The following is a 10,701-nucleotide window of genomic DNA, read 5'->3' as shown; positions in this document are numbered from 1 at the left end:
AAACAAGTTAATAGATAAAAAAAATCATTTTCCCTGTGGTTATGGTTAAATCAAAGTTCTTGCGATGGTACATATAAAAAATAGGTCAAATCAAATAGATTTTTCAGATTAAATGTCGAAATATTTGAGTTATATTTGTTTTAAGTCAACCTATATTGAGTTTTCATCTTATAATTAAAATTGCTTATTTCTTTAATCATGTTCTATTTAAAATTTTGCAAAGATTTGAGAATTTGAGTTAATTTTCAAAAAAGAAACAAAATCTAATTAATACGAAACAATAAATGGTAACATTTAAAACAAAATATATATAAAGGGTTAATTAGTTTGTATAAGTACTTAAAGGAGTTAAATGGAATAATAGTTTTTCTATTGCGTCACCACAAAATCATTTATATTCACTTATTTCTATTAGGGTTTGTTTTCTAATTATATTTTGATAACCTAAATTTAATGATTTTTTATTTTTGGCTCCGTCCTTGGTACTCAACCCCATTTGCTGGTCGATATCTTTGGAATGAAAATATATGATTTTTTTAAAAAAAAATCCAGGTCCTATGATAGACTTTAGCCTTGATATATGATTAATTTTTATTCTTCAACTATTTAATCAGCGTTCTTAGAATCATAAATCCTCACCCTGATATCAAAATAAAGAAATTAATGGAGGTTCTTATGTCAAACTGGTGCACTAAAACGGCTCAATATTTGCCAGAAAAATACGTGTTCCCTCCTGGAAAAAGACCTGGAAAACTTGATTTCCCCGTATGCGAAAACTCTCCGGTTATCGATCTTGAAAATGCGAAAAGTAGACAGATTCTGAATGCATGTCAAGAATTTGGTTTCTTCCAGGTTTCTCAAAGCATCAACTTTTTACGAATTCAGTCATTTTTTTAAATAAGAAAATATAATATTCTGAGAGGAAAATTTTTATTACCAGGTGATCAACCATGGAATCCCTGTAAGCTTGATGGACGAAACGATGCGCGTATTCCAGGAGTTTTTCGGTACGTCACCAGAGTACAAATCGAGTTTTTATTCTACAGACATGACAAGAAAGTGTAGAATCTATTCCAGCACAATTGATTATGACAAAGAAGAAGTTCATTACTGGAGGGATAATTTTACCCACCACTGTCATCCTATCGAAGATTACATCGACCTGTGGCCCGAAAACCCGACAAGATATCGGTACATATCTTATGTGTCCTGATTCATCATGTTAGTTCAATATTTCATTCACTAATATGATCCCTGATTTTTCAAGGTTTGTTATTTATTTGGTTTACCAGGGAAGTTGTTGGCAAGTATTCCGCAAAGGTGAGGAAGTTTATGTTGAGGATATTGGATCTTATTGGTGAAGGATTGGGGCTTAAACCCGGATATTTTGATGGAGATTTGAGTAAAACTCAATTATTGTCGATTAATCACCATGTTCCATGCCCGGATCCGAGTTTAACCTTGGGAATGCCCGAACACCGTGACCCGAATCTCATAAGTATGATTCAGCAATGTTCAGTTCCAGGGCTTCAAGTATTTTTCCAGGGACAGTGGATGAATATAGAGCCAATGGAAAATGCATTTTTCGTAATTTCCCGGAATGCAACTTAAGGTATATATACTATTATTCTTTCCATTTTTTAAACAATATCCCTAGATTAAAATTAAACCACTTCTAGCTAAAATCTAGACATTTTTATTCATGAATAGATTTCCTAATTTTCGACCTACATGCGTGGTATGTAAAAATATAATAAATATCATAGTTGAGTCTCCACCATAAGTTCAAATTTTTGGAAAAATGTATTTATGGTAGCATTAATTTTGAATATGATCAATTATAGTTTTTTAAAAAGTAATTGCATACAGGCGATCACTAATGGAAAATTTTTGAGCCCGATCCACCGGGTGGTGACACACTCGGAACAGGCTAGGACGACGATCGGGACTTTCTTGATTCCGTCTATGGACATGGTTGTCAAGCCTGCCGATGACTCTGCTGGAATATCTCCCGTTTACAGAGGGTTCACATACAAAGAGTTTTTCAGTGCCTCTACTGAAAATAAGTTCGACTGGGAAGCTACTTTGGAAAGTTTCAAAGTTAAGAATAATTAATTAACATGTTTCACCAAATATGAAGATAATATAGCAGATGGATGGTAAATTTGTAATATGTTTAAAGTCAAATTGTGTGGATGTGTGTAGAAAAATGCAATATATATTAAGATTGTAAAATTTGGTTTGTGTTTTAGTGTTCGCGTTTGTATTGTTTGTTTAATTATAAATTAATCTGAAAGTAAATTGCAACAAAATATTCTTACTACACTTAGACTTGATGACGGCCCACCAATATAGTCGTGATTAATGGTGATTTCATCGACCCACTAATTAGTTAATTGTACCAACTAAAATTGTATTTGGAAATTAATTTATCTACCTTCTAGATCAATTTAAATATAAAAATAATTGATTTGAAAAAAGTTTATCAGATTTTATTCGAAGTGTTTTACTTTATATTTGTGGCAGCGCAGAATACACCTATACTTAGGTGCTAATAGATCGTATTGGTAGGCTCATGAGTCTAAAAAGATGTTTGTCTATCTGCTAGTGTTGTCTCGTATTTCTTAGAAGTCGGTCTTACCATTTTTCACCATCAACTCTGTCACCAATAGATACAGTATTATTTGTTAAAATCTGAAGTCACTCTTTTACAACCTCTTGTGAAAAACCCTCATGCAACTCTATTTTAGGATTATTATTAGTAAATTTTTGTTGTAGATATTTTAGATGAGAATATTTTGGAACATTTTTGGAAATACAAGTTTGTATTAGAGTGGTATTAGTATATGCATGCATATTTTCGAAATTTTGAGAAGAAGATTTGCAAGATTGAGAATATTATACAAAGTGCATGGAAAATAAGATAAATTAAACTATGGATATTCCTAAAAATCTAAGTAGCAGCTGAATAATCATGCATATTAGGACCAAGATTAAAGAATGGAAATAACCATCAAACTTTTGCACAAAAATACTTGACCTAACCACCATATTTTCGAACCAATCAAATGGATAGGAACCAAGGAGTAAATCCCACAATTTAGGTAGCTAAATAAATCAATCATTGAATGGAATTTGGGGGTCAAATCGTGGAATTTAGGCCAATTTTGAACATGATTTATGCATAATTTAGCCTCCTTGCCTCACCTATAAATAGCCCTTAACTCCTAGCATTCCTCACACCATAATTTTCGAAAACCATAGCTGCGAATTTCGAAAATTTCAGCAGCATACCCTAACCAAAACTCTGCTTAAAAATCGTCCAAGTTAGGCTAACAAGTGAGTCGAAGTGCCGCCCGAGTAAGGAGCAAGAAGTGATCTAAGCCAAGAAGCCGTGCACCCACGTTTTAGCATTCAAAAACCAAGATAAGTAGGCTTTTTTTAAAGTGTAAATTTTATGTATGCATTTTCGTTTTTATTTTAAAAATTCAGTCAAGCGCAAATTCTTCTTCTACTCCGTTCTTGTGTTGGTTGTCATGTGGTTTTGGGCACTGTGAGTATTCGACTGTATATGGGTGGAGATCCCAATATGAAATGTTTATGGCTCTTGCAGGGTGTGATTATAACCGTTATATGGCATCGTCCCTTTAGATGAGTGAAAATCAATGTTATGCATGTGATATGAGTCTTGTTGTACATGAATTGTTTTTCGAAATTCTATCCATGTTGTTATGTTGTGCTCGAACAGCTCCCACTTGCTGAGTGACTACCATATCACTTACCCTTTACAAGCCTTTCCTAGATAAACCCAATGAACAACTCAAGGAAGAGGAGTCAGACCAATTTTGGGGCTGGTGAAATTTCAATATTTTAGTTTAAGTTTAAACTTTTAATTCAGTTGTAACGTTTCAGCATTAAATTCTGTCGTTTTTCAGTTATTGGGTTGTAAAGACATTGTTATCTATTTGAAATTATGATACAAACGTGTTTTGGTTTATACTGTGCTACGAGGTTGGTTGTTTTCAATTGTGTGCTTGCTAAACAACACCAATATCGACTAACCCCGGTCCCAGAGCGTGACACCTTTTAACAAACCAGATTAAGCTGCGCAATATCGACAGTTTGATGCACGAGAACATCAACAACTTTAATCAAATCATAGTTCAAACACCTTATTTGATTCCACCATGGGTACCCTAATCAAGATTAAAACTCAAGCAACACAAATCAGTCAATGTTTTCTAATATAAAAGGTTTTATCCATCTCAAAATATGAATTTATTTTAGTTTGAACCTCACAAGGTCGTTTTTGAATTTGTGGAGATCTCGTGAAAGAAGAGAATTGATTTGGAGAAGAATTTGAGTGATAAATTTAAATCATATGTATTGATGAATTTGAAATTCATTTGAATTTAATATATCAAAGTAAGGAGGAATCTGAAATCCATCATCTCAATTCATCAATTCAACCACAACATTTGATAGTGTTTCGTTTATCTGATAAACGCCTATTAGTACTAAAATGGAAATATCATAAATTATGAGAGGAACTAATTAAATTTAAAACTCCATAAGAATGAGCATAAATCAAGTTGATATAAAATATTGGAAACAAATATTATATTGCAACCTAAAATATGATGTAACACGAAATCTTCCAAAATGGGCTAGAAATTGATCAAAGTGGGTTTATTATTTTATTTCATATGTTAACAAGTTTACGAGTGTGAAATATAATATTGATCCAGAATTAAATTATTTGAACTCAATGCTGACGCATATCGATCTAGTGAGTGATATAAATTATTTAATTGTATTTGTATTAATTTATTGATCCTATTTTATTTGACAAATTATTTATTTTGTGTATTTATCCTATAATTACATGATTTGCTTAATACGACGTCTACCTGATGCAAATTATGGCTATTGATTTAAAGTATGTTTGGATTAAAAAAATATAAATTAAAAGGATAATTTTTAAGGAACAATACAATTTTATACTATATTATTATATATAAATATAAAATTTGTGTTTAGATTGTTCTTCGTTTTAGAAAAAAATAAGCATCCAAAAAATTTAGAAGCCAAAAACTGAAAAATTGCGGATTTCTGTGACTTCGTTTTTTTTTAACCTAATAAATTGATTTGTAAAATAAAATTTTATTTTATTATAATATTTTATAGATCAAATTCATTTTTTTACTAAATTAAGAGTAGGTCTTTTGTGAGACGGTCTCACAAATCTTTATTTGTGAGACGGGTCAACCCTACCGATATTCACATTAAAAAGTAATACTCTTGGCATAAAAAGTAATACTTTTTCATGGATGACCCAAAAAAGAGATCCGTCTCACAAAATACGACTCGTATATCACACAAGTTTTTACCATTTTATAGACACGTTGGGTTGTGTTTAAATCGAAGGATTTTGATTAACAATATTAAAAACATCGACACAACATAAAATTGTTTTGTAATTGTATGTCGTGATTTTAATATGGAATTGTGCTTTTAAGTTTCTAATCAATTTTATAAATTTAACCTTCTTGGTATTCAATATATTATAATCTTTAATTAATTAACATAACAGAAGTGAATTAAAATCAGCTCTGTATTTGGTGCAAAACCATCTCTCCCTCTCCTTTCTTTACTTTATAGAACTCATGATAATTGGAAAATAAACAATGGTGGAAGAGAATAATTAATCATAATTATTTTTCGGATTTCCTATTTTAAGAAGAGAAATGTGTGGTCATTAAGAAATAGAAACTCTGCTTTAAATTATAACCCTTGAGATTGGACTTGTAATCGATTGATGAGCACATGCAATCGCGTCTTAGTGATTAGTGGGAGATGGGAAAGTTTGTGAAAGTATAATAAGGAATATAATCATAAAACTATAATTTTAGTCTTACATAGTATTTGTATTTAGCTCTTTGTAATTTATGTTATTTTTAAAGACGAATATTTTAGTTTTCGTATGCTGTTTTTGTTTTTGTTTTTTTCACGATTTTAATTTGTTTCGATGCGTTGTTGATGTAACGTTGACGTGTGAGATATTATCACAAACTTAGAGAGAGAAAAAACTGAAATTATCAAAAATTAAAAAATATAAGATTATGATTGAATTTTCACTAAGATCTGATTTTTCTCGTCTACCGTAATTTTTTTTAAAAGAATATTTACCCTGACTTTTGAATGTCCTATAGTTCATTTTTTTAAAGTTTTTAGCATAGTTATTGATTGAAAACCCGATTTTTTATTCGGTTTATTTTTTAAAAAAATTTGATGAAAAATTCGGTCGATTCAGTTTGATTGAAAAAAATCATTGTGATAGATTTTTCAAATTTTAAATCAGTCGGTAAGTAAATTCACCTTATATATAACGTACTTGGTTCTATGGATTTAAAATGATGATTTCAAATTTTTTGGCGTATTTAAATGGAAATTTCAAATAGTAATTATGGTTAATTTTAAATAAATTAGAAATGAGTTATATTTGAAACTCATTTATCAAATCATTAATCAATCAAATCACTTGTTTCAGATCAAATCCTTGGATCCTTATTTCAAGTTCACCCTTTTTGTCAAATCTCAATTTTCACCTTCCAAATTAATTTGATGAAATGATATTTAATTTTGTAAGATCCAATATATGGATTCTCAATTATTGAAGAAAAATCTAGGCAAACTAAAACGTGCCAAGAAAAATTTCTTGGTCAAAAGTTATTATAATGTGAAATAAGTATTGTGATCTTTCCCAACATACAATTATGTAAATAACATTAAATTTTATGATTATGTGCTTTAATAAATATTACACATAAACTATAGAAAATATAACGTGTAATATTTATCAACTTTAACCTTAAAAAAAAATCATCTTCTTCATATAACGATTATAACCCTTTATCAGTATTTTTGTTTTAATTATATTTTTATAATTAGCTGATTTTGAACCCAAACATATATAATCATCATCACATCATATAAGAAAAAAATTTCAAGTATTAATCCAAAAATATTAAAAAACTTCGTTACATATTTTTTTTTTTGACATAACTTCGTTACATAAATTTTATTAATGAATTGTTATAATAAAATATGTCTCAAGTCAACTGGTGATGATTTTGTGATTATTATTATTATAATATAAATGATTTTTTTTTTTTGTGTATGACTGAGGATACCCGAAAAAACAGGGAATATTCCGGCGGAAGATCCCATGGGGTTTGAGTTTCCTCCGCTGTATAAATACCCCCAACCTCTCGGTATTCTTTTCACCTCCAAACACTTTTACAAATACAAAACCGTACAATAAAAATACATTATCTAATTCAAGAATACTGTTCATCCATCCACTCCTCTTTTTCTTCACAAATAAGAAGGTAAATAAATTAATGGTAATTGTTGTTAGTTTTATAATACTATTGAAATTTCTGGGTTTTGAACATTGGAATTATATTGCGTGCGTGCGTATCTATTTGCTGCATGTTACAAGTATTAATCGATTTTATTTATTTTATGTTTTATCTGACATCGCCATATTTTTGTCGGGTTGTATTCATGGGATCTTATGTTGTTTTCTTGTTCCATGCAAAGGTGGTCTCTGATTTATATATACATATATATGTGTATATATTATATATAACAGTCTTCGTTCTGATTTCTTTTGCTTAAAATATTTATATATATATATATATATATATAAAATCAAAATTTAAGATCCCGATCTTTTCTTGTTCATTAATTTCCATGGAGGATGGAACGAATTAAACAAATGTTGTAATTTGGAAATATTATATGGAAATTCTGGGAAATTTTTTAAAAGAAAATTCGAGGAACAAACCTTTGAATCGATTTGTAAATTGAGTTATTATTCGTGAATCAATGAATCCGATCCAGATTTGCTTCAAGATAATTTGGAGAAGATATGATATGATCATTAAATTTCGAGAAAAAATAGGTAACAGATGCCAGCCAAACGAACAAATTATACCCCTTAAAAGTAGGTGATTGATTATGCTGTATTGATCTTCAGTTAATCTGATTTAATTCTTTTTTTTGCCCAAGATTCTATAAAATTACTCGTCATTTAAATATTTTTCAGAGCGATATGTTTGATTTGTGCTGTTGATTTTGTTGCAGAAAGAAATACGCTGTAAAGAGAAGAACAATGTCGGGGGACAACTTGAAAGTGCTGAACGCTCTCGATGTAGCCAAGACACAATGGTACCATTTCACCGCAATCATCATTGCGGGAATGGGATTTTTCACCGATGCGTACGATCTCTTCTGCATATCACTCGTCACCAAAATGCTCGGTCGCATATACTACCACGTTGAGGGATCACCGAAGCCAGGAACCCTGCCGCCGAATGTATCTGCAGCTGTTAATGGCGTTGCCCTCTGCGGAACGTTAGCAGGACAGCTCTTCTTTGGCTGGCTTGGCGACAAAATGGGACGGAAAAAGGTCTACGGAGTCACGCTCATGCTCATGTGCCTTTGCTCCGTTGCGTCGGGCCTTTCTTTCGGGAGCAGCGCGAAATCAGTAATGACTACTCTGTGCTTCTTCAGATTCTGGCTAGGTTTCGGTATTGGTGGAGATTACCCTCTATCGGCCACCATCATGTCGGAGTATGCTAACAAGAAAACTCGGGGGGCCTTTATTGCCGCGGTGTTTGCTATGCAGGGATTTGGGATTCTAGCAGGAGGGATATTTGGTATGATAATTTCTACCGCGTTTGAGGCGAAATTCAAGGCACCGGCTTACGAGGTTGATCCGATTGCCTCCACGATTCCTCAGGCAGATTATGTTTGGAGAATTATTTTGATGGTCGGTGCAGTCCCTGCTTTGCTGACATTTTACTGGAGGCTGAAGATGCCCGAAACAGCCCGTTACACTGCCCTGGTGGCCAAGAATGCGAAACAGGCGGCTTCCGATATGTCTAAGGTGTTGCAGGTGGATATTGAGGCTGAGCAGCATAAGGTGGAGCAGATGGTGCAGCAGAAGGCGGCATACGGGTTGTTTTCCAAAGAATTTCTCCAACGCCATGGATTGCACTTGCTTGGAACAACAAGCACCTGGTTTTTGCTGGACATTGCCTTTTACAGCCAGAATCTGTTCCAGAAAGACATTTTCAGTGCCATTGGATGGATCCCTCCTGCTAAAACCATGAATGCAATTCAAGAAGTTTTCACCATTGCCAGGGCTCAAACTCTGATTGCCCTGTGCAGCACAGTCCCTGGTTACTGGGTAACAGTGGCGCTGATCGATGTAATCGGAAGATTCGCCATTCAAATAATCGGGTTCTTCTTCATGACGGTCTTCATGTTTGCTTTGGCGTTCCCTTACAACCACTGGACTCATCCAGATAACCGGATCGGGTTCGTGGCCATGTACTCGCTCACCTTCTTCTTCGCCAATTTCGGGCCAAACGCAACGACATTTGTCGTGCCAGCCGAGATTTTCCCAGCCAGATTGCGGTCGACGTGCCATGGGATATCAGCTGCATCTGGTAAATTGGGTGCCATAATCGGTGCTTTTGGGTTTTTGTACCTGGCACAGAACCAGGACCCGAAAAAAGCGGACGCAGGATATCCAGCTGGCATCGGGGTTAAGAATTCGCTGATCCTATTAGGCGTTGTCAATCTTTTAGGTTTGTTGTTCACTTTCTTGGTGCCGGAATCCAAGGGAAAGTCTCTGGAGGAGATGTCGGGGGAAAACGAGGACGTTAATGAGGAAGCTGGTAGCAGCAACAGGACAGCTCCCGTAGCTTAAAATCGCCTCCTTGTTTCTCACATTTTTCTTGTGTTGGATTTATATTGTTGTTGAATCCGTAATTGCAATGAGACTCCATCATCATCCACACACACACCAATCAACATCACAAAAACCGGAAATTGTATCAAGTCTAGAGAAATAAACCACTTTCATGATAGAGACAAATGCATTTTTTTTCAGATATTATGAACTTAGGACATACTATATTGTACTCATTAAACCAATATTACCATATCGGGTTTTAATTGGTAGAAATATATTTTCTATTTTATTTTTTGACTTTAAAATAAAAAAAATGAATATAATGATAATTAATAACAAGTTAATTAATAAAAGCAAGAATTCTCATAACTAATAGTATTACTGTTAATGAAAATAATAAGAAATACAATATTAACATTAATGGGAACTATAATAAATTAAGAATAGATCTCCTATGAAATTGTCTAACAGATATATATTCGCAAGACAGGCCGACCCAATACATAAAATTAATACTTTTGGTATAAAAAATTAATATTTTTTCATATATCGAGTCGGATAAAAGATTTGTCTTGAAAAATTGGTATGTGATACGATCTCATATGAATTTTTATGATAAATTAATATTAACAAAAACAAAAAAATTAATATATTAACACAAAAAACTCATCAATTTTGTGAGATAGATCTCCTACCCGACACAACTAATGAAAATATATTAATTCTAATACAAAAGTATTACTTTTCACAATATATATGGACCGAGTCGACACTTCTAACGTATATAGACATATGAAACCGCCTCATAAGAGATATACTTACATATTAATGTCATTAAGGGGTGTCCAAATTGGTGAAGTAACAGATTGAGCAATTTGATTCTCTCTACCAAAATTTTCTCGGATGAGCTTGTTGCACAGAATTTACCTTGT

At 32.6% G+C, this 10,701-nt stretch overlaps 2 protein-coding genes across 5 annotated transcripts; both read left to right on the top strand.

Annotated features, from left to right (window-relative positions):
- Positions 1–562: 562 nt before the first annotated feature.
- On the top strand, positions 563–2,303 carry LOC142529332 (hyoscyamine 6-dioxygenase-like). Its single transcript, XM_075634847.1, is given in 5 exon segments — positions 563–852; positions 941–1,191; positions 1,293–1,593; positions 1,595–1,612; positions 1,870–2,303. Coding segments are annotated over 5 exon segments (1,005 nt in total). The 5' UTR covers positions 563–663; the 3' UTR covers positions 2,116–2,303.
- Positions 2,304–7,290: 4,987 nt separating this feature from the next.
- LOC142530201 (inorganic phosphate transporter 1-4-like) lies at positions 7,291–9,867 on the top strand. 4 transcript variants are annotated; one of them, XM_075635997.1, is made up of 2 exons: positions 7,291–7,391; positions 8,152–9,867. In XM_075635997.1, exon 2 carries the CDS (start codon positions 8,180–8,182, stop codon positions 9,782–9,784), a length of 1,605 nt encoding a protein of 534 aa, XP_075492112.1. In that variant the 5' UTR covers positions 7,291–7,391; positions 8,152–8,179; the 3' UTR covers positions 9,785–9,867. The 4 variants fall into 4 exon arrangements, with proteins under 4 accessions (XP_075492112.1, XP_075492114.1, XP_075492116.1 ...); XM_075635999.1 differs by having other exon boundaries at positions 7,303–7,391; positions 8,171–9,867; XM_075636001.1 differs by lacking the exon at positions 7,291–7,391 and adding an exon at positions 7,447–7,475 and having other exon boundaries at positions 8,171–9,867.
- Positions 9,868–10,701: the final 834 nt, after the last annotated feature.

The sequence above is a fragment of the Primulina tabacum genome, chromosome 16 (assembly GCF_025594145.1).
Source record: "Primulina tabacum isolate GXHZ01 chromosome 16, ASM2559414v2, whole genome shotgun sequence".
Classification (NCBI taxonomy): Eukaryota; Viridiplantae; Streptophyta; class Magnoliopsida; order Lamiales; family Gesneriaceae; genus Primulina; species Primulina tabacum.
This window is presented reverse-complemented; position numbering and strand designations above follow the sequence as displayed.

What these genes read in the sequence shown, in the direction of transcription:
- LOC142530201 (XM_075635997.1), top strand. Translation starts at nt 8,180, where the DNA reads ATGTCGGGGGACAACTTGAAAGTGCTGAACGCTCTCGATGTAGCCAAG.